This window comes from Micromonas commoda, chromosome 7 (genome assembly GCF_000090985.2).
Source record: "Micromonas commoda chromosome 7, complete sequence".
Lineage (NCBI taxonomy): Eukaryota > Viridiplantae > Chlorophyta > Mamiellophyceae > Mamiellales > Mamiellaceae > Micromonas > Micromonas commoda.
Genome location: NC_013044.1, coordinates 1,374,824 through 1,394,110, shown reverse-complemented (window position 1 = coordinate 1,394,110; position 19,287 = coordinate 1,374,824). Strand labels below are relative to the sequence as shown.

At 60.6% G+C, this 19,287-nt stretch overlaps 11 protein-coding genes across 11 annotated transcripts; 5 read left to right on the top strand and 6 right to left on the bottom strand.

The window, feature by feature from the left end:
• Nucleotides 1-613: 613 nt before the first annotated feature.
• MICPUN_101709 (predicted protein) lies at nucleotides 614-2,665 on the bottom strand (the record flags this gene model as incomplete). Its single annotated transcript, XM_002503728.1, has 1 exon — nucleotides 614-2,665. The coding sequence occupies one exon, from the start codon at nucleotides 2,663-2,665 to the stop codon at nucleotides 614-616; it is 2,052 nt and encodes a 683-aa protein (XP_002503774.1).
• A 1,055-nt stretch (nucleotides 2,666-3,720) lies between these two features.
• MICPUN_108717 (predicted protein) lies at nucleotides 3,721-4,697 on the top strand. Its single transcript, XM_002504079.1, has one exon. It carries the CDS (start codon nucleotides 3,755-3,757, stop codon nucleotides 4,499-4,501), a length of 747 nt encoding a protein of 248 aa, XP_002504125.1. The 5' UTR covers nucleotides 3,721-3,754; the 3' UTR covers nucleotides 4,502-4,697.
• A 5-nt stretch (nucleotides 4,698-4,702) lies between these two features.
• On the bottom strand, nucleotides 4,703-8,020 carry MICPUN_60430 (cation-chloride cotransporter family; the record flags this gene model as incomplete). The annotated part of the gene is made up of 1 exon (XM_002503727.1): nucleotides 4,703-8,020. The coding sequence occupies one exon, from the start codon at nucleotides 8,018-8,020 to the stop codon at nucleotides 4,703-4,705; it is 3,318 nt and encodes a 1,105-aa protein (XP_002503773.1).
• A 352-nt stretch (nucleotides 8,021-8,372) lies between these two features.
• MICPUN_51158 (predicted protein) lies at nucleotides 8,373-9,060 on the top strand. Its single transcript, XM_002504078.1, has 2 exons — nucleotides 8,373-8,462; nucleotides 8,584-9,060. Exons 1-2 carry the CDS (start codon nucleotides 8,435-8,437, stop codon nucleotides 9,006-9,008), a joined length of 453 nt encoding a protein of 150 aa, XP_002504124.1. The 5' UTR covers nucleotides 8,373-8,434; the 3' UTR covers nucleotides 9,009-9,060.
• A 92-nt stretch (nucleotides 9,061-9,152) lies between these two features.
• On the bottom strand, nucleotides 9,153-9,668 carry MICPUN_101706 (predicted protein; the record flags this gene model as incomplete). The annotated part of the gene is made up of 1 exon (XM_002503726.1): nucleotides 9,153-9,668. The coding sequence occupies one exon, from the start codon at nucleotides 9,666-9,668 to the stop codon at nucleotides 9,153-9,155; it is 516 nt and encodes a 171-aa protein (XP_002503772.1).
• A 2,983-nt stretch (nucleotides 9,669-12,651) lies between these two features.
• MICPUN_73365 (predicted protein) lies at nucleotides 12,652-13,138 on the top strand (the record flags this gene model as incomplete). The annotated part of the gene is made up of 1 exon (XM_002504077.1): nucleotides 12,652-13,138. A coding segment is annotated over one exon (487 nt), but the record flags the coding sequence as incomplete, so codon positions are not given.
• Nucleotides 13,139-14,375: 1,237 nt separating this feature from the next.
• On the top strand, nucleotides 14,376-15,650 carry MICPUN_60426 (predicted protein; the record flags this gene model as incomplete). The annotated part of the gene is made up of 1 exon (XM_002504076.1): nucleotides 14,376-15,650. The coding sequence occupies one exon, from the start codon at nucleotides 14,376-14,378 to the stop codon at nucleotides 15,648-15,650; it is 1,275 nt and encodes a 424-aa protein (XP_002504122.1).
• A 69-nt stretch (nucleotides 15,651-15,719) lies between these two features.
• On the bottom strand, nucleotides 15,720-16,112 carry MICPUN_60425 (predicted protein; the record flags this gene model as incomplete). The annotated part of the gene is made up of 1 exon (XM_002503725.1): nucleotides 15,720-16,112. The coding sequence occupies one exon, from the start codon at nucleotides 16,110-16,112 to the stop codon at nucleotides 15,720-15,722; it is 393 nt and encodes a 130-aa protein (XP_002503771.1).
• Nucleotides 16,113-16,224: 112 nt separating this feature from the next.
• MICPUN_108714 (predicted protein) lies at nucleotides 16,225-16,880 on the bottom strand. The gene is made up of 2 exons (XM_002503724.1): nucleotides 16,548-16,880; nucleotides 16,225-16,395 (listed from the first exon to the last, which is right to left on the bottom strand). The coding sequence occupies exons 1-2, from the start codon at nucleotides 16,719-16,721 to the stop codon at nucleotides 16,375-16,377; spliced, it is 195 nt and encodes a 64-aa protein (XP_002503770.1). The 5' UTR covers nucleotides 16,722-16,880; the 3' UTR covers nucleotides 16,225-16,374.
• Nucleotides 16,881-17,086: 206 nt separating this feature from the next.
• On the bottom strand, nucleotides 17,087-17,995 carry MICPUN_101703 (predicted protein; the record flags this gene model as incomplete). Its single annotated transcript, XM_002503723.1, has 1 exon — nucleotides 17,087-17,995. The coding sequence occupies one exon, from the start codon at nucleotides 17,993-17,995 to the stop codon at nucleotides 17,087-17,089; it is 909 nt and encodes a 302-aa protein (XP_002503769.1).
• Nucleotides 17,996-18,378: 383 nt separating this feature from the next.
• MICPUN_76945 (predicted protein) lies at nucleotides 18,379-19,186 on the top strand (the record flags this gene model as incomplete). Its single annotated transcript, XM_002504075.1, has 3 exons — nucleotides 18,379-18,411; nucleotides 18,574-18,705; nucleotides 19,000-19,186. Coding segments are annotated over 3 exons (352 nt in total), but the record flags the coding sequence as incomplete, so codon positions are not given.
• Between the last annotated feature and the right edge of the window lie 101 nt (nucleotides 19,187-19,287).

Below are 19,287 nucleotides of genomic sequence, written 5' to 3'. Positions count from 1 at the left end.
CCCTAAACCCTAAACCCTAAACCCTAAACCCTAAACCCTAAACCCTAAACCCTAAACCCTAAACCCTAAACCCTAACCCTAAACCCTAAACCCTAAACCCTAAACCCTAAACCCTAAACCCTAAACCCTAAACCCTAAACCCTAAACCCTAAACCCTAAACCCTAAACCCTAAACCCTAAACCCTAAACCCTAAACCCTAAACCCTAAACCCTAAACCCTAAACCCTAAACCCTAAACCCTAAACCCTAAACCCTAAACCCTAAACCCTAAACCCTAAACCCTAAACCCTAAACCCTAAACCCTAAACCCTAAACCCTAAACCCTAAACCCTAAACCCTAAACCCTAAACCCTAAACCCTAAACCCTAAACCCTAAACCCTGGAATATACCCTCAACAAGAACCCTAGGGTAACCCCAAGGGCACGTAAACCCTTACAAACCCTTGACCCTAATCAGAACCCTCAACCAAATTCCTCAGGATGCGTGTTCGAAGAGAAGCTGGCTGTTGTGCCGTCGCCGCGAGCGAGGAGAGACGACCGATGAGGCATTGTTCACATCGTGTTACTTACAATCTACTATCGCGCGTCGCGCCTACGCTGGGAAGTGCAGCGATCACTCGTCCACCGTCACGCCGCGACCCAGGTCCACAGTGCAGCCCGCCGCTCTGAGCTCACGTATCGCAGCCGGCACGCTCTTCAGCCGATTGCCGGAGAGCCACAACTGCTCCAGCAACGAGAGCTGCGCGATCTCAGTCGGCACGCTGGTCAGCTGATTGCCGTTGAGGTACAACTCGGTCAGCGATGTGAGCTGCCCGATCTCCGTCGGCACGCTCGTCAGCTGGTTGTCGCTGAGGTCCAACTTCTCCAGCGAGGTCAGCTGCCCGATCTCCGCTGGAACGCTCGTCAGCCGATTGCCGTCGAGCCTCAACTCCCACAGCGAGGTGAGCTGCCCAATATCCGCCGGCAAGCTCGTCAGCTGATTGCATCCGAGGAGCAACTTTTTCAGAGACGCGAGCTGCCCGATCTCCGCCGGCAAGCTCGTCAGCCGATTGCCGTCGAGCCTCAATTCCCTCAGCGCCGTGAGCTGCCCGATCTCCGCCGGCACGCTGGCCAGCTCGTTTTTGCCGAGGTCCCACTTCTCCAGCGACGTAAGCTGCCCGATCTCCGCCGGCACGCTCGTGAGCTGACTGTTGTAGAACCCCAACTCCCTCAGTGATGTGAGCTGCGCGATCTCAGCCGGCACGCTCGTCAGCTGATTGCCGTTGAGGTACAACTCGGTCAGCGATGTGAGCTGCCCGATCTCCGTCGGCACGCTCGTCAGCTGGTTGTCGCTGAGGTCCAACTTCTCCAGCGAGGTCAGCTGCCCGATCTCCGCTGGAACGCTCGTCAGCCGATTGCCGTCGAGCCTCAACTCCCACAGCGAGGTGAGCTGCCCAATATCCGCCGGCAAGCTCGTCAGCTGATTGCATCCGAGGAGCAACTTTTTCAGAGACGCGAGCTGCCCGATCTCCGCCGGCAAGCTCGTCAGCCGATTGCCGTCGAGCCTCAATTCCCTCAGCGCCGTGAGCTGCCCGATCTCCGCCGGCACGCTGGCCAGCTCGTTTTTGCCGAGGTCCCACTTCTCCAGCGACGTAAGCTGCCCGATCTCCGCCGGCACGCTCGTGAGCTGACTGTTGTAGAACCCCAACTCCCTCAGTGATGTGAGCTGCGCGATCTCAGCCGGCACGCTCGTCAGCTGATTGCCGTAGAGGAACAACCTCCTCAGCGACGTGAGCTGCCCGATGTCCGCCGGCACGCTCGTCAGCTGATTGCCGCCGAGGCGCAAAGTATCGAGGGAGGTGAGCTGAACGACCTCCGCCGGCACGCTCGTCAGCTGATTACCGTTGAGGTTCAACTCCGTCAGCGACGTGAGCTGCCCGATCTCTGCCGGCACGCTCGTCAGCCGATTGTTGTCAAGGGCCAACTCCCTCAGTGATGTGAGCTGCCCGATCTCCGCCGGCAAGCTCGTCAGCTGATTTTTGGTGAGGCTCAGCTTCACCATTGACGTGAGCTGCCCAATCTCAGCCGGCACCGCTCCAGTCAAGTCAAAATCTTCCAACTCGAGCTTCACCACCCGGCTGTTTTCCATCGTCACCCCTTCCCAATACTCCGGTTGCTGATCCTCCGGCCACGTCTCTTGCAGTTCAGGGCTCATCGTACGCCATGTCCGGAGCACTCCGGCGTCACCATCATCCTCAATCATGTGCGTCCCGTCATCCTTCGACGGCTCCAGAAGCTCGCGACTGTCCCACCCGTCGGGCGTCACGTCCGGGTGCCTGTCCAGCCAAGCCTGCACCACGTTCCGCATCGCCCAGCTCGTCATCACCTTCGTGCTGCTCAGGGCGCGACGCGTGAGCGGGTCCTTGGCCCCGTTACGCCGGAAGTGCGCCAAGACGGCGCTCCTCTCGTACGTGTGACCCGAATCGAAGACCATCACCGGATCGCGGAACACGGTTCGCGTGATGGGGCACAAGAGCTCTTCGGGCTCGGCGTCGAGATCTGCGTCGGGTGCGTCGGGCAGGTCGCCCCGTGCGCCCGCGGAACGCCGGGTTCGCACACCTTGGGTCGTGTTTTCGGATACCGGCTCTGACGCGGCGGACGTCTTGCGCCGCTTGGAGGGCGCCATCGAACGAACGTCCGGAGTCGCCCCGGGCTGCGCGCTCGGCGCTCTGGCTGTCTGGGTTCTCCATTTTCGCCACAAAGTAGAGCGCAGCTTGGGGCAAACCCGGACGTTCGTCCGATGGCGCCCTCCAAGCGAAGCAAGACGTCCGCCGCACCGGAGCCGGTATCCGGAAACACGACCCAAGGTGTGCGAACCCGGCGTTCCGCGGGGGAACGGGGCGACCTGCCCGACACCCCCGACGCGAATCTCGACGCTGAGCCCGAGGTGCTCTTGTGCCCCATCACGCGAACCGTGTTCCGCGACCCGGTGTTTGTGCTCGAATCTGGACACACTTACGAAAGACGCGCCATTCTGTCGCACTTTGAGCGCAACGGGGTTCCCAAGGACCCGCTCACGCGTCGCGCCCTGAGCAGCACGAAGGTGATGACCAACTGGGCGATGCGGAACGTGGTGCAGGATTGGCTGGACAAGCACCCGGGCGTGACGCCCGACGGGTGGGACAGTCGCGAGCTTCTGGAGCCGTCGAAGGATGACGGGACGCGATCATTCAACGACGAGGGTGACGCCGGAGTGCTCTGGACATGGCGTACGATGTGCCCTGAACTGCAGGGGATGTGGCTGGAAGCTGCGCAACCGGGGGAATGGGTTGGGGTGACGTTGGAGGACAGCCGGGTGGTGGAGCTCGAGTTCGAAGAGTTTGGCCTGACCGGAGCGGTGCCAGCTGAGCTCGGGCGCCTGAGCGCGCTGAGGAAGTTGAGCCTCCATGGCGATGAGCTGACGAGCCTTCCGGCAGAGATCGGGCAGCTCACGTCGCTGGAGCATTTGAACCTCAACGGTAATCAGCTGACGAGTTTGCCGGCGGAGATCGGGCAGCTCACGGCGCTGACAGAGTTGTACCTCAGCGGCAATCGGCTGACGAGTGTGCCGGTGGTGATTGGGCAGCTCACATCGCTGGAGCATTTGAACCTCAGCGCCAATCAGCTGACGAATTTGCCGGCGGAGATTGGGCAGCTCACGTCGCTGACGAGCTTAAACCTCGAAAACAGTCGGCTGACGAGCGTGCCGGCGGAGATCGGGCAGCTCACATCGCTGATGGACTTGGTCTTCTGCGACAATCAGCTGACGAGTGTGCCGGCGGAGATCGGGAAGCTCACGTCGCTGGAAAGGTTGGACCTCCGCAGCAATAAGCTGACGACCGTTCCGGCTGCGATTTGGCAGCTCACGTCGCTGGAGAGATTGGAGCTCGACGACAATAAGCTGACGAGCTTACCGGCGGAAATCGGGCAGCTCACGTCGCTGAAGTCGTTGTGGCTCGAGCGCAATCGGCTGATGAGCTTGCCGGCGGAGATCGGGCAGCTCGCGTCTCTGGAGAAGTTGTACCTCGGCGACAATCAGCTGAAGAGCGTTCCGGCTGCGATCGGGCACCTCACGTCACTGGAGAATTTGTACCTCAACGACAATAAGCTGACGAGCGTGCCGGCTGCGATCTGGCAGCTCACGTCGCTAAAGGTGTTGTACCTCAACGACAATCAGCTGACAAGCGTGCCGGCTGACATCGGGCAGGTCACATCGCTGAGGGAGTTGTACCTCTGGAACAATCAGCTGACGAGCGTACGGGCGGAGATCGGGCGGTTCACGTCGCTCACGTTGTTGTACCTCAACGGCAATCAGCTGGCTAGCGTGCCGGAGGAGATCGGGCGGCTCACGTCGCTATCGAGGTTGCTGCTCAACGACAACCAGCTGACCAGCTTGCCTGCCGCGATACGCGACCTAAGAGCGGCGGGCTGCTACGTGGAACTGGATGACGACGTGACAGTCGACGAGCACTTCCCAGCGTAGGCGTGTCACGCGATAGGAGATTGTACAATGCAACACGATGTGAACAGTGCCGCAGCGGTGGTTTCCCCTCGCGGTGACGGGCTATTGTACGGTCGCTGCGAGGTGAAGACGATCGCTGAATCATCGTTCACATCGAGTTACTTCTACATATGATAAGCCAAAAATTGCGAAATGTTGAGACGAAAACGAAAATTCTAAACATCACCCCGCGCTGGTGTACACCTCGCGTCCGGTGCCATGCACGAATATCACCCTGGGCAAGCCACGCACGATAGCCTCGGTGTATCGGGCATAAGCGGAAGGATTCTGCATGACAATCGCGTCGGGGTCCGGGAGGTTCACGATGACGAGCTGAGCGTCCTTGGATGTCTCGTGGATGATCGCATTCAGCGCCCCGGGACCTTGCGCCATCCAGGAAGCCTCCGCAGGCTTTGCAGCCGGCGGCGGCGTCTGCGGTTGAATCACGACTTCATCCGGACTTGTTGAAAAGGAAACCGAAGTCCTGCGATCCTTCACCTTCGAGCCGCTCTTCATCGACGACTTCCTATCCGTCTTTTTCGGTGGTTCGTCCACATCGGAAAGACGCCGATTGACTTCCGCGAGATCGATGCGAACCTCGTCCTCGCTCACCCGGCCATCGCCAGCCTTGGCGCCCTCCAGGGAGGGGGCAAGTTTCGAAGGCGACCCGATGATGGGAGACAGTGGGGTTTTCTTGAGTTCACCAGGCACAAGCGGTGGGGGCGCTGGCTGGCCAGTGGTGGGTTTATCCGCGACGGAGCTCATGTCGAAGATCGACGCGAGCGCCGTGTGGCCGGCTGGTACCGGCATGGTGTCCGATGCGGACTTGGCGACGACGCTGTCGCGTCGGAGGTGTCGAAGCTGAGCTGCGACTGGGTCCTCAATCTCTTCGTGAGCCAACACAAGCATGTCGATCTCGCTTGGAAACGCCCGTGCCAAGCTGCCGAGGTTGGATGGCGTCCTCTCGAGCTGGGCGGGAGAATCCGTACCGCTCGCCGATGTTTTTGGTGGAGTTTCCGTCCCAGGCGTGCTCGTGCCGCTCGTCTGCGTGCTGCTGTCCGGCGTACCAGCATCCACCCCCAGCCTACCCTGCGCAGCGAGCAAATCATCTCGGTACTTCTCGGCCTGTTCCTTGCGCATTGTCCAATCATGCGTGTATGCGTACATATCCGCATCTTCGCCAGCCTCGACGACGCTCACCTCGGCTTCAATCCTGAAGTCACTCAGCACTTTTTGTAGGCCACGTCGCACCGCCGCTGGATCCTGCGCAGACTGAAGCACCGTATGCACACGAAGCTTGCAGCCGCTCCACGTCCTATGCCTGAGAAGCAGATGCGCAATCATCAGGAGAAGACCGCCGTCGTGGACTACCCACCATACGTCCACAAAACCGCTGACGCGATCGTCCAACGAAGGGAATTTGTCGAGCCCGAGGCAGAGCAGCACAGCCTTCTCCGCCGCTGTGCACTCACAAACTGTTTCAACCAAGATCTTCGCCGCCTCTTCGCGCTCTGGGTCGTCGTTGTCTTCATCTTCTTCCTCATTGAAGTCAACGTGGTTTCGTCGCGGCCAACCGAGCATCACGGTGTTGGGCTCCAACCCGCCGAAACCGAGACCCTGAATCGCAAACGCCTTGCCGGCGCGGAAGTTCTCGGCGACGACAACGTGCGCGAAACCCCTGACGCCCGCATCTTGCAGCCGCCTCTCCAGGTTATCGCGGGCGTTTGACACCCTCGTGGAGAGACCACGATCACGACCGAGATCTCCCTCTTCCACCTCGGCGACGACGCACAAACCTCGACCCTTCTTCAGCTGCGTCGCGAGCTTGAGCAGTGAGTCCCTAGGGTCAACCCTCTGCTTCGGCGGTTGCGTCGAGGTCACCTTCATACCTCCACCGATGAACGAAAGGCCGACCCTTTCACGAAAGCTTGAGGGTTTGCTGACTTTCCGCTCCAGGAGGCGCTCGGTCGGCGGGGCGGGCTCTGGGTTCATCGGCCAACCGGGCAGACACAAGAGCTGCGGCCTCCAGTTGCTGGAGTGTTTCCTCTCGTGTGCCAGATTCAGCATCGCAGAAGTCGCCAGGTCCAGTCGAATTCCTCCCAGCGCGCTGCCCCAGTCAACCTGCACCTGTCTCGACTCGATGTATGCGACGAGACCTGCGAGCAGAGCCACCGCCACGAGAGCAAAGTACCAAGTGATGACGAACGCGAGGGTCGTGCAAAGCAAAAACCCGGCAAGGCCAAGGGACCAATGGAAAAACCTCCACGTGGGCCGCCACGACGGCGCTCGGGTCAGACCGAGGACAAAGGTAGAGAAGTTAAGCGCGGCGTAAGCGCTGAGGAAGCAAATGGAGAGCAAAGGTGCCACCAGATCCAATGAGCCGATCATGGACGCGACAAGGCACAGCCCAGTGGTCATGGCCAGCGCAATAGCAGGCTCGCCCTTGTCGTTCAACTTGCCCGCGACGTTCAGGAACGGCACGGTGCCGTCGGCAGCGATGGCATTCAAAATTCTCGGTGCCGATATAAGGCACTGCAACGCCTGAGACAGCGAAGCGATGATGATGCCGATTTGCGTCGGAAGCGCCCAAGGCCAAGCAATCTCAGACACCACAGACATGGCCTCGCCACCGCCTCCGCCGAGAAGGCGGCGCCGCGCCCCAACGACGGACACTCCTGCGGGTCCGTACTTGAGGTAATCTCTATCCGCGACCGCGCCCCACATTATCATGTAACTGGCGTACATGCAAAAGCTCAGCGTGATCGCCGCGAGGGTGCCCCAGGGGATCGACCTTGCAGGATCCTTCAGAGCGTTCGCCCTGTTCGCGCCCCCCAAGATTCCGGTGAAGCACGGAAAGAAGACGGACAGCACAGTGGAGAACGTGACGTCGTCGGTGTAGGCCGGATCCCAGTTGTCTTTCAACGTTTGAGACGACAATCCGGTCACGGCCGACGAAGTTCCGGGCAGCGGCGCGGCGATGAGACCAGCGTAGTAGGACGTCAACGTGAGGCCCACGACCGCCGCGAAGAAAAGGCCGAGCTGCGAAACCAGCTTCATGCCTCCCCACACCATGACAGCGAGCGCAATGAGCAGGACAACCGCCCACAGTCGCACGGCTCCCTCGACACCCACGCCCGCCGCCAACTCCGGCTCGACGTAGAGCATGACCTCAATCGCGCCGAGCACCTCGAGGACGGCCAACAGGGACAGGCCTAAGTAGTACGTGCACCCAACCGCACCGCCGAGCTTATGTCCGAGTGCGCGCGAGATGATGAAATACGCTCCACCCGCCTCGACCGGTCCGTTCGTCGCCATGGCAGACAGGCTCATGGTCGTGAAGAAGGAACTCATAAACGAGACAAAGACGATGAGGAGCGACTGCCAGACTCCCGCGTGGCCGACGACGAAGAAGAAGCGAAGGAATATGAGCACGCCCCACATATTCTCGCACGTGGGCACCAGGACGCCACTGATGGTGCCGAGATCATGGCCTCCCGCCATCGTGGTGGTCGAGTAGAGCGATGCGCAATCGACGGGTGCCGAGGGGTTGCCGCGTCAGATTAGCTTTTCGTCGGCGGCGTCTACCTTCAGAGGTATGCCGGCAGACGCTCGATCGATGCGGTTCGCTGTCGCCCGAGCCTGTATCGTGAGCTATCAGGGAGGCTCGAGGCAGCGGAGCGTTGAGCGCGTTCGATTAGACCCCACCGCCGGTGCTTGCGCCACGCACTGGCTCGGGTCGTTATGTGATACCTTTCGCTGCAGGAAATGTTCTTCTGCTTGTTGTTGACATGATCGAGCCTGACGCGTTTGTGGTCCAAGGACCTGGGAGCGGCCACGGCCAGCTCACTCCGACGCGCGGCAGGTCCCGCGCGGGTTTCCGCCTGTTGAAGACGCTAGGATTATCACACGATCGCGATGGACGACGAGGGCTCCCTGCCCAAGAGTGAGTCCCCCAGGTCCCCAGCGTAGTCCGCCCTCCGTCGCGCGATGCGCCAAACGGTTCTCTGTATGCCTAGGGCAACTTTGCTTGGCTGACTTGGCAACCCTTTGTCCAACCCCGACAGGTTCTGTGTACAAGATGATCTCCGAAGGCTTGCCTCCTGGGCTTAGAATGGGCAACGATGTGAAGGAGATGATCGTCGAGTGCTGCAATGAGTTCATCCAGTGCGTCAGCTCCGAGGCGAACGAGATCTCCACGAAGGAAAACAAGACCACCATCCTGCCCGAGCACGTTGTCGCGGCGCTGGAGTCTCTCGACTTTGCGTCTATGATCGAGACAGTCAAGGCCACGATGAACGAGCTGAAGGAGGAGGACAAAGAGGTACGGGCGGAGAAGAAGAAGAAGAAAGGGATGCAGATCAGCGACGAGGAGGCACTTCGGTTGCAGCAGGAGATGTTCGCCGCGGCAAAGGCGAGGTACAACTCGGGAGATGCGACGATTGGAGCTGGGCAGCCTCCTGCAGCCGCCAATACGGGATCATTAGACTAGCTAAATAGGACCGTCGTCCCATGTATTGTATCATCACGTAGTAATGGCGAAATGGTAAGTCTCACGCTCGAGGCGTTGGCTTTCGATGATGATAAAGTGTTACTACAACTGCTGCTCCGCTCCGTTCCCGCTAGCACTAACTGTCTAAAACACGTCGTCCATCGACCCGAAGCACGACTTGAAGCAGCTAGTCGCCGCCGCTCTTCCTCCCGGTATGTACGACAAACAGTACCACGTGAGCGCCAGGGATTGGATGATGAGAAAGAACACCGTCAGACCGAAGCTCTTCCAGTAGCAAGCAGCCACCAAAGTCATGATCATCGCCCCGAGGTACACGCACGTCGCCACGAGCCTGGTGCCCTTGAACATGTTCTTCAGCTGATTCATGAACCCAACCAGGAACCCCGTGGAACCTAGCGAAAGAACGTTGCCCATCGTGTACAGGATGGCGAACTTGGAGGGCTTCATCCACATGAGCGACGAGAGGAAGGAGCAGAACAGACCCGCTGAGACACAAATTGCGAAGCCGTACAGGCGCTGCATCCGCGACAGCTCGCAGCAGTCGTTGAGCCCGAGCTCGTCCATCAGCTCTGGCTCCTGCGGCGTGGACGGCTCAAGGCCCACCATCAGCTTCATCCTATCCATTGTGGATTGCGGCATCGCGCTACGAACCCCGTCGGGTCGCTTGTGAGCGCCAACGAATATTCGAGTCGGTTGGACACGCTCCGAGGAAAAACCAGCCGTTCGAGATCGTAGTCAAGGAAAACAGGGAGTCGAGGGTGTGCGAGGTCACACAGCCGGATAGCGGCTCAAGGGGGCAGCAACGCCCGACCAAATCGTTCTTTCCTGAGTTGGTAGCGTGAAGAGCGAGCTTCATCTGCCTACGAGCCCAAGCGGATGGAGAGCGTGCAGGCGTGAACGAGCTCGCTAGATCTGCAAGATTTCTACTGCAGACGTGCAGTGGGAAGGCGAGCGCTGTGTTTGAAGGTTCGCCATGTCGGGCACGTCGACGCCGCGTGATGGGCGAGACTCTAATGTGTTGAGTGTCGGTGATGTGGAGCTCGCTCTATCGCCATCCGGAGACGATCCTCCCGGCCGCACGAACCAGCAGAGGGCGCTCTCACACGTGCGAAGCGGTGTCCGATCGCCGTCGTCGAGCAGCGGGAGATTTACACCGCCGCGAAGAGCGTCGGGTTTCAGGGAGCTATCTCAGGGTCTGGGCTCGCCCACATCATCCGTGTACAGAGGGAATGACCTGGCGGGAATATTCGCCTCGTGCAGAGACGCTACGATGGAGCTTGAACTCGCGGTCCGAGCTGCTGTTTCCCATCGAGAAAAGTGCGCGGTCGTCTTAGGTGCCGCCGTCGCCGTCAATATAGCGCTGGCGGAGGCGGACGCTGTATCGCCTGCTTTGGATGCAGTGACGCAGATGCAGTTGAAACGGCTTTGCTCGGGTGTGCTCTCCACCCTCGGCCTGGCGGTGGCCAGGGTGCGGGTGTACGGTCAGTTCAGTCGCATCCGGAAGATCTTCAGGCTCATCCGTTATCGAGCCACCGAATCAAAGTTTGAAGAGCTGCGCAGCGACCTCGAGACACTGGAGGCGCAGCTTTGGAACCTCACGGGCGCGGTGGGCGGACTTGGATTGGGAGGGACCGTCGCTCCGGGACCGGGCGTCGACGGCATGACGCGCAAGGGGAATAGGGGGGGTACACGGAAAGCCTCGGTGATGCCTGACCGACCTCGTCGTATGCTTCGTGGGGGCGCGACGCATTGGATCCTCGGAGGGAACGTCCGCGTGATGTGTGCGGCTGGAGTCGACGGGAGCGAGCTTTGGTGGTCGAGTAATAGATCCGCGAGCCTGTCCGCGTACGATCTGTTCCTTGATACGCATCGAAATATCGCGGGTATTTCGACTGAGCCGACCAGGACGACGGATGCCGACGGCAACGACGTGCCAAACCTCACTGGCACGGATAAGAGCAGGTGCCTTGGAATATGTTTAGGTGACGTCACCGCGATGGCGGCGGAGGAAGCATCGGCGCTGCTTTGGACGGGGACGGAGTGGGGCGGAGTCGCAACTTGGGATACGGACCTTGGCACGCAGTGGGGCGTCGTCAGCGTGCTCTCACCGAAGAGGTCGGCGGTAACTGCCATCGCGGCTGTCGCGGGTCGCGCCGCATGGGTGGCGCTCGCCGACGGATCCATCCACGAGGTTGCGGTGCCAGAAAATCACGAGGATGAAAGCAGGTCATCGCGAGTTCTCTGCGCGGCTGGAGAGAGACCGACGCTGGGTGTCTCACAAACGGATGACTCGATGGAGATCGACATGGCGCCCGCAGCGGCGAAGGAGGATATTCCCAACCGGCCGGAAGTGGTGCCAAAGAAGGCTGAGCTTTTGGGTTGGGGTTCTCACAGCCAGGGACGACGACGTCACGCCGGCGCGCACGTTCGTGAAATGCTTCGGCTCGGGGCGCTGGTTTGGTGCTCCTCGGACGACGGTGTGCTCGAGGCTTGGGATGTCGTGACGGGCGCCTGTGCGGTGGTTGCACCGCACAGAGATCTCGGCGCATGTGTCGCGTTGGTACCGCATCCGGCGGCAGGGCAGCTCGTGACGGTGCACGCGACGGGTGCAGTGCAGCTATGGCGAGCAACGGGGGCTACCGAAGACGCGTCGGAGAGTGAGGACGTCAGCGAGAACGAATCCTCGCTGGGTATGAGCCGGCGCCGTCGAGAGGATAGGGTTTTGGGCTGTCGCGTGCAGCGACTCGCCGGTCCTCAGCCAGCGGGTGGTAAAGTTGTCGGCGCTGCGGCGGTGGACAGACTGTTATGCATCGGCCACGAGAGCGGCATGCTCAAGATTATGGTTTTGCCTGGCGGCTCGGGTGGAAGTGCAGAATCTCAAGCGAGCGGTTTGACCACGCCCAGCGGTCGAAACATGGCATTCGGCGCTGTGCCGGTGGTTGCAAAGATTCGCGCTCACCGCAGCGGAATGGTGCTGCTGCGTTCGGTCGATGGCGGTGGCCACGTGGGGGTTTGCACAGCCGGTAAATTCGGGTCCATGATGTTTTGGCCGCTCGCCGAGCTCGAGGCTGCTGTGGCTGCGGCGCAGCCTCCTCGTGCGCCGCGAGCGGGTGTTAGTACCGGTAGAGCGCCACGGCGGGATAGTTTCTCCCAGCTCCAGCGCATCTCCGGTGATGATTCGGGCTCCGTCCGAGACGACAGCATCAACGGCAGTATACCCCCGACACCCGCAAGCCTCGGTAAGAGCGCAAACTTGTCGCAGGCTTCTAGCCTCGGGCAGAGCACCGCGCTCATCCCGTTCAAAGATATCCGACTGAAGAAGTGCATCGGCGAGGGTTCGTTTGGCAGGGTCTATCTCGCCTTGTGGAGCAACCACACGGAGGTTGCGGTGAAGATCCTCGGTCCGCCGTCGTCGTTTGCGGGCAAGGAAGATCCGCTCACGAAGCAGATGGGAGGAAAACGTCGGGGCCTGGAGGTTGGCGCAAACGCGGCTCGAGGGATCGCCGGTGCGAGCCCTCCTAGGAACCAGCACAACCGTCATCCCCACGCGGAGGACTCGTTGTCATCTTCAGACGACGATGAAGCGGAACAAGAGGGCGAAGACGCGGCGGCGGCGGAGGTTCTCGACGAGCTCGAGAAGGAAGTGGCCATCATGGCGAGGCTGCGCCACCCGAACATCGTGCTCCTTCTCGGCGCGGTTCGGTCGCCTCCATCGATTGTGGAGGAATTTTGCGCGCGTGGTTCGCTCTTCTCCGTGCTGCAGCGGCACACGAAACCGGGTGTTCCTCCTCTCGAGTGGCGCGTGCGCCTTCAGATGGCGCTCGGAGCGGCGGCTGGGATGTGCTACTTGCATAACTGCTCTCCACCCATCATTCATCGCGACCTGAAGTCGCCCAACCTGATGGTTGATCGTTACTTCAGGGTCAAGGTTGGCGATTTTAACCTCAGCCGCGTCGCGGTGGCATCCGTTCGAGATTCGAAGGGCACGGGCGGACATTCCGCCGCTTACAGCACTGGAGGCTTGCATTCGCCGAGGTGGATGGCGCCGGAGGTTTTGCAGAACGCGACGTACTCGAGAGCTTCGGACGTGTACTCGTTCGCTGTGGTGATGTGGGAGCTCCGATCGCTCCAGGTACCATGGGCGCAGTACGGCCAATGGCAGGTGATGACCGCGGTTGTTGAGGAAGGTCAAAGGCCACCGCTGGACGAGGTACCGACGCCCTCCTTCGAGCATCTGACCATCTACGACGAGCTCATGGAAGACGGATGGAGCCAGGAGCCCGGCGACAGGCCCGCGTTTGAGGAAATCATCACCAGACTGCAGGGTTTGATCGACATGCATGCTAAGGGTGTCGCAGTCAGCAAATCAAAGGAACAGGCCCCCGTGGGTGCTGGCGGGAAACCCGAGGGCGAGAGAAAACACAGAAGGACTATTTCGTTTGGGTCGCTCCGCATGTCTTCCGAGAAGGCGATCCGCCAATCAGCTGACAAAGCAACAGAGGAAGTCAAGGCTGGAAGTCAGCCCGGCTCGCCACCGCGAATGTCGGCAGCAGAAGACGAGTCGGCGGCGGACAAGGTGATGACTCGCATCCTGTCTCGCAAGGCAAGTCAGAAGCTCAAATCCTTGCCGCAGAATGTTCGTGCCTCTGCTGAGGCTGCAAAGGATTCCTTGCGACTCTCCACAGACTCGCTCGGTCCCGCCATGGCAGCCGCTATTGCCGAGCAGGAGGCTGCGGAGAGGGCAAGCCCCGCGCCCACCGCAGATGAGCCTGAGCCCACCACTCCGAGGGACATCGAGGTCTCTGTCAAGTCTGCTGACGAAAACGAAGCGAAATCGCCGGCTCTGAGTCCCGCGATGAGCCGCGGCGCGTCGCTACGCAGGTTGCAAAAGTGGGTAAACTCGTCGGGTATCAACTCGCCTCCCACCAAACGCGGAGGGACCGATGGTGATGCCTCTTTCGCTGAAGTTCAACCCGAGGCGGGGATCGTGCCGCCGATGACGTCGCCGCGGCGGCCACCGCCACACAGCCGATCGAGGTCAGACGTCGCGACGCCTGGCAAACCACCTTTGGGAGCGAGCGGTGGTAACGTGGCCACGAGCAATCCGTTGCTCAGGGCGATGGCCGCTCGTAAAAATATGCGTGAAAGTTACCCGCCTCCTCCCGGGTCGCCGCAAGTCGTGATGCATCGACGTTCACATACCGTCGATTGGAACACCAAGCACGATGAGAGGAGTGGCGACGGAGACGAGGAGAAACCTGGTTGGAAGTAAGTGTTGTGCTAGTACGAAACAGTAGCCAGTTGAATATAAATTCACAAGCGTGTCACACGTATCTCAAAATAGAGATGCGCACCCCTACGCGGGCGGCGTCCCGGCGCCCCTTCGGGCGCCTACAAATCCTACCGTGGGTCATCGCAGTATCGGCGCTCGCATGGTCGTTGTCAATGCGCCTTGAGATGGCCTCGTACAACCACGAGTTGGTCGCCAGGCAGGTGGCCATCGTGGAGGGCCGGGGTTCAACACCCCGCGGGCACCCCTCGGCGGGACACGACTGCGAGCCTTGCCCGCGGTGTGTCCAGGGGTCGATGGCGTCAGGATTGAAGGCCACGGACGCGTCACCCGATCATCGCGCCGTGACTTTCGTGCTCGTCGCGACGATGAACGCAAACAACGGTCCGAGGGTGGCTGCGCTCTTGGCTTCGGTGCAGAAGTACGTCGAGAAAGATCGATCTGCCGTGCACACGTTGCTCGCGGTCGTGCCGGATGCAGAGCTGCGATGGTGGGAGCTGGCAGCGGCGGCGCTCGGGGATCAACCCGCCTTTAAGATTGGCGTGCTCGCGGAAAGCGCAGCTCTCCGCTCGGGCGTCGAGGCGTTGAAACGAGCGGCGCCAAAGACGGGCAGGAGGGAGGCAAGGGGGTTGGGCTACAGGATCCAGATGCTGCTGAAACTCGGAGTGGCTGAGCACGTGCCGACTGACTTTTACGTCACGTTCGACTGCGATGTGGTGCTAGCGAGGCCTTTGCATCTAGGCGATCTCGTCAGGAAAGACGAGAACGGGGCGCTCAAGGGTGTGACGCAGGGGAGCATGGGTGGACCCCATGCGCATCGTTGGCTGTCTAGCTCGCTTGACTCGTTCTTCGGTACCAACCCGGGTTCGGCGCAGCAGAAAGGAGGCGTCGACGGCGCGCACGACTGCCGCGTCTCCAATTTGATGCACACCGTCGGGGTGACACCGGCGGTGATGTCGAAGCATGGGGCTATCGCTACGCTCAAACGTCTAGAGCGACGCGCAGAGGAGGAAGGGAAACGCGGTTGGGACGAGTACCTGTTCTCGGCGCTGGAGGACGGTTTGGACTGGACAGAGTACGGGCTGTACGCCGCGGGGACGTGCCTCGACGGTTCGTTCAATCGTTATCACGTCGTAGATCCGAAAGTGCGTCTGTACGATGCCGCGCTGCAGGAGGACGGCAGCAAGTTCATGGATCCAAAGGTGATGAACGAAGCCTTTGGGCCTAACCCTTTCGTTGTTGTTCAGTCCATCGGCGGCAGCGACGCTACGTCGGCGGCGGATGCCTTGTACTCCCACCTGGGCAACCCGGCGGTTGAGGCGACTAGATAGATACTGAAACGATAGCTGTTTCGATTTTCGATGCAAACATCATGTTTCTTCACCAATACACAGAGAGCGCTAAAGGGGATCGCTTGATCGGTACAGGATGAGCTGAAATCCGGGCCATAACTTCGGGAGTTCGAACGGGATCCTGTCCTGGTACTGCTTCTTGTGGTCCGCCTTGACCGATTCCAACACCTCTGCTGCCTTCTCCAGCTTGATCATCCGCCCTTCCTTCTCCTTCATGAAGTTGATGCACTTGACTGCTCCCTCTTTGTCCTTGACCCATGGTGCGTAGTTGGCACACATCCACTGGATGAGCGCCTGCTCCTCGGACAGGGCCTCCCCCGCGTCATCCCCAGCCTTGACGGCTCCGGCGTACCTAGCACGATGACGGCGGGACCTCTTGTTGTGCGCGGCGCGCACAGCGGGCGCCACTGGATTGAGCGCCAGGGTGGCGGACGTCCACATGGTGCGTTGTTATCTGCTCATAGATCTCGATCGCCAGATGGGTGAAAATGGTGTTGGAAAGACGCCGAACCGGCTGTCTGTCGAGGCCTAGATGCCGACGTGACTCGAGGTTGGCTAATGATGGGACGTGTATTACAATTCTAAGCGAAAACAATTGGGCGACGCGCGCGCGGCCCCGGCTTGGCCCCCACGCCGCCCCGCACGTTCCGCAGGCAACAGGCTACAGGTACAAAAAATCTCCCAAAACGATGCTGGATTCGACTCAAAGCGTTGGTTGTCCCGTCTACGAGGTTAGAAAGGAGGATCGGGTCAGCATTCGATGCAGCAGTACGTGTGTGCGCCTAGATTGACACACGATGCGCAATCAGCGTAGTGCGAAAGGGCCTCGCGTCGCCTGAGGTGCCCAAAGAAACCCTAAACTGTAACAAGTCTCACCTTGGCCTCCTGCTTCAGGCGCTCGTCGCGGTACTTGAGCAGCCTGTCGAAGTTATCCTGGCCCGCCGCCTTGGGCTTACCCTCGTAAACGTGGTGAACGAGGTACTGCACGCCACCCATCGCCGTGATGGCGCCGACGATGATGGCGAAGGGAGGGAAGGACTCGTAAGGCATTTTTTCCTACGGTCACGTATCCAAGCGGAAGGAGATCGGAGGTTCGACCGGTGTGGCTCGCACGACCGTGCGGTTTAAACCCTCAAACGTGCTCGTGGAACGCGGCGCGCAGCGTTCGTTCGCACTTGCGTTTCTAGCGACACACCGACGACGGCGGTGCCTCTCTTTCTGCCTGGCGAGCCCGCCCGCGATTTTTTATCCTCGCTGCGAAAAACACCCGAGACGAGCAGACGAGCAAACTGTTTTTTGGCAAATCGAGGGTTCTTCGCCTTCCTCGCGCTGCTCCTCCGTACGACGACGTCGCATCTACGAATATCTAATACAACAACGCGCTAAGGAACCTGCGAGCCCGCGCGTGAGCCGGCTCAGGTTCCGTCGTTATCGCCCTCCTCCACATCCGCGAGCGTGCTCTGCGACAGCGACCGCGGCATCTTTAGCGTCTCGTCCAGGTCCAGCGTCTCGTTGATGTCCATGCTGGGCCGGCTGACGTGCCCCGGCCGGTCCTCGTTCACGTCCACCTCGTCGATGACGACGGGCGCGCACCCCGGCCGCGGGTACCGCCGTCGGAGAGCCTCGCGGAATCGCTCGTGCTTCACCCCCGGCTCCCTCGCCGCCGCAAACGCTTCGAGCGCACGCTCCGCGCTCATCCCCAGCGCCTGTATGAGGTAGCAGCACAGCACGAACCCGGTGCGATTGAAGCCGTAGGCGCAGTGTATGGCTACGTACTCGTCGGGTCTCCTGCTCCAGAACTCCGACGCGACGGCAATCACCTCGTCGGTGCACTCGACGTTTGGAATCGACTTCGCCACGTTCCTGACGTGCACTCGCTCGAGGTCCGGGGGGACGCCGTCGGAGTACAGGCAGTCGTGGTTGCTGAGGTCGATTATGAGCCCAACCTTACGTCCCAGCGCGCGCTGCTCGGCCAGGAACTTGGGCAGGGTGAGGATGTTCGGCAGGGACTCCTCCGCGTCCTTCGCCAAGAGCGTCGGCGAGAGTGGGGTCTTCATCGGGATGAAACGCGACGGCGCGACGGGCTCGCCGTAGCTCGCGTAGTCCCCCCACTTCTGCAGCTTACTGAGCACCGTTGGTACGTTATTCTCCGTCACCGCGGTGTTGAACACGTGACTCGTCGTGGACGTCGACGCGCAAGAGTCGTCTCCCCACGAAGACGCGGGACGCGCTTGAGCTTCTTGGTCGGCAACCTTCCCCGACGCGACGGGTGCCGATGAAGCCTCTGCACCCGCAGCGCGCGGCGCGTGCTCGGGTCCGGACATGTCTCGCAACGACGTGCACTCGAGAACTCCACCGACCGGGCCTCCTCTTCGAGTCGCGAGCGCCGCTCGGTGTGTGGTGGCTTCGCCGTTTGGAGGGAAAAATGTGCGGAGGAGCGCGCGCAAAAGGAACAATTCGTGAAACGCTGGTTCCAAGTCGCCGGTCCCAGGACCGTCCAACCTGTCAACGCGCTGGAAAAATGGCAACAGTTGTTTAGTAACGAATCGATCATCATATTCGAAATAAAACGGTAAATAAGATCCACAGTGACGTGGTCAGAAAGGGGGAGGGAAATTTTGGGTCTTTCACTTTGATTCCTTCTCAAAACGCGAGGACCGGGCTGCCGCGCTCCCTCTTACACAAGCGCGTCGACACAGTAGCTAACATGGGTCGCGTCCGCACCAAGACCGTCAAGAAGGTGCGTGTCCCGCCGTCGGCACCGTAATGTCCCATCCGGCTGTCGCCCGGCGTCGGGTTTCCGGCGCCTCGGACGGAACAACACGGGAGCTTCCCGCAAAACCCTAGCGTCGATGCCGCAATCTCCCTCTGACGTCGCGTCCCCTCCCTCCGCGATCTTCAGGCGTCCCGCGTCATCGTCGAGAAGTACTACTCTCGCCTGACGCTCGACTTCGACACCAACAAGCGCATCGCCGAGGATGTCGCCATCATCCCCTCCAAGCGCCTTCGCAACAAGATCGCCGGTTTCACCACTGTGAGTATCTCCCCAGGGTTTTTCAGCATCCTTCGCGGAAGGTGGCGTCGGCCGGAGCGTCGCCGAGATCGACACGGCGACGGCGATCGCCTCGATGGCGCGATTCACGTGTGATTAGTCCGTTAGCGCGGTTTTGCGGGCGATTCGTCGCGCCGCGTGGGCTATCCGCGCGCGTTACCGGGAGCCATCGAGCGGCTTTTCTCTGAGTCCCATCATCCAACCTTGCCTGGTTGGGCACCTCGGCCGTAGAGCATTCCGCTGACCTACTTTCCCCTTCTTATCCCTTTCGTACAGCACCTCATGAAGCGCATCCAGCGTGGCCCCGTGCGCGGCATCTCCCTCAAGCTTCAGGAGGAGGAGCGTGAGCGCCGCATGGACTTCGTCCCCGACGAGTCTGCGCTCGCGGTGGAGACCATTGAGGTTGACCGTGACACCATGGACATGCTCAAGTCTCTCAACATGGCTAACCTGCCCGGCGTGACCCTGCAGCAGCGTTCCGGCCGCGGCGGGTTCCAGGGCAAGCGTGAGGGTGGGGGTAACCGCAACTAAGCGCTGTGTTCTCTTATTAGGCGAGAGTAGCAC

Excerpts from the sequence above, each read along its gene's own strand:
- MICPUN_108717 (XM_002504079.1), top strand. The coding sequence starts at position 3,755 with ATGGACTTGGTCTTCTGCGACAATCAGCTGACGAGTGTGCCGGCGGAG.
- MICPUN_51158 (XM_002504078.1), top strand. The coding sequence starts at position 8,435 with ATGGACGACGAGGGCTCCCTGCCCAAGA. Across the intron at positions 8,463-8,583 it reads CGAGGGCTCCCTGCCCAAGA|GTTCTGTGTACAAGATGATC; the intron begins GTGAGTCCCCCA and ends CAACCCCGACAG.
- MICPUN_108714 (XM_002503724.1), bottom strand. The coding sequence starts at position 16,721 with ATGCCTTACGAGTCCTTCCCTCCCTTCGCCATCATCGTCGGCGCCATC. Across the intron at positions 16,396-16,547 it reads GCCTGAAGCAGGAGGCCAAG|ACGGGACAACCAACGCTTTG; the intron begins GTGAGACTTGTT and ends CTAACCTCGTAG.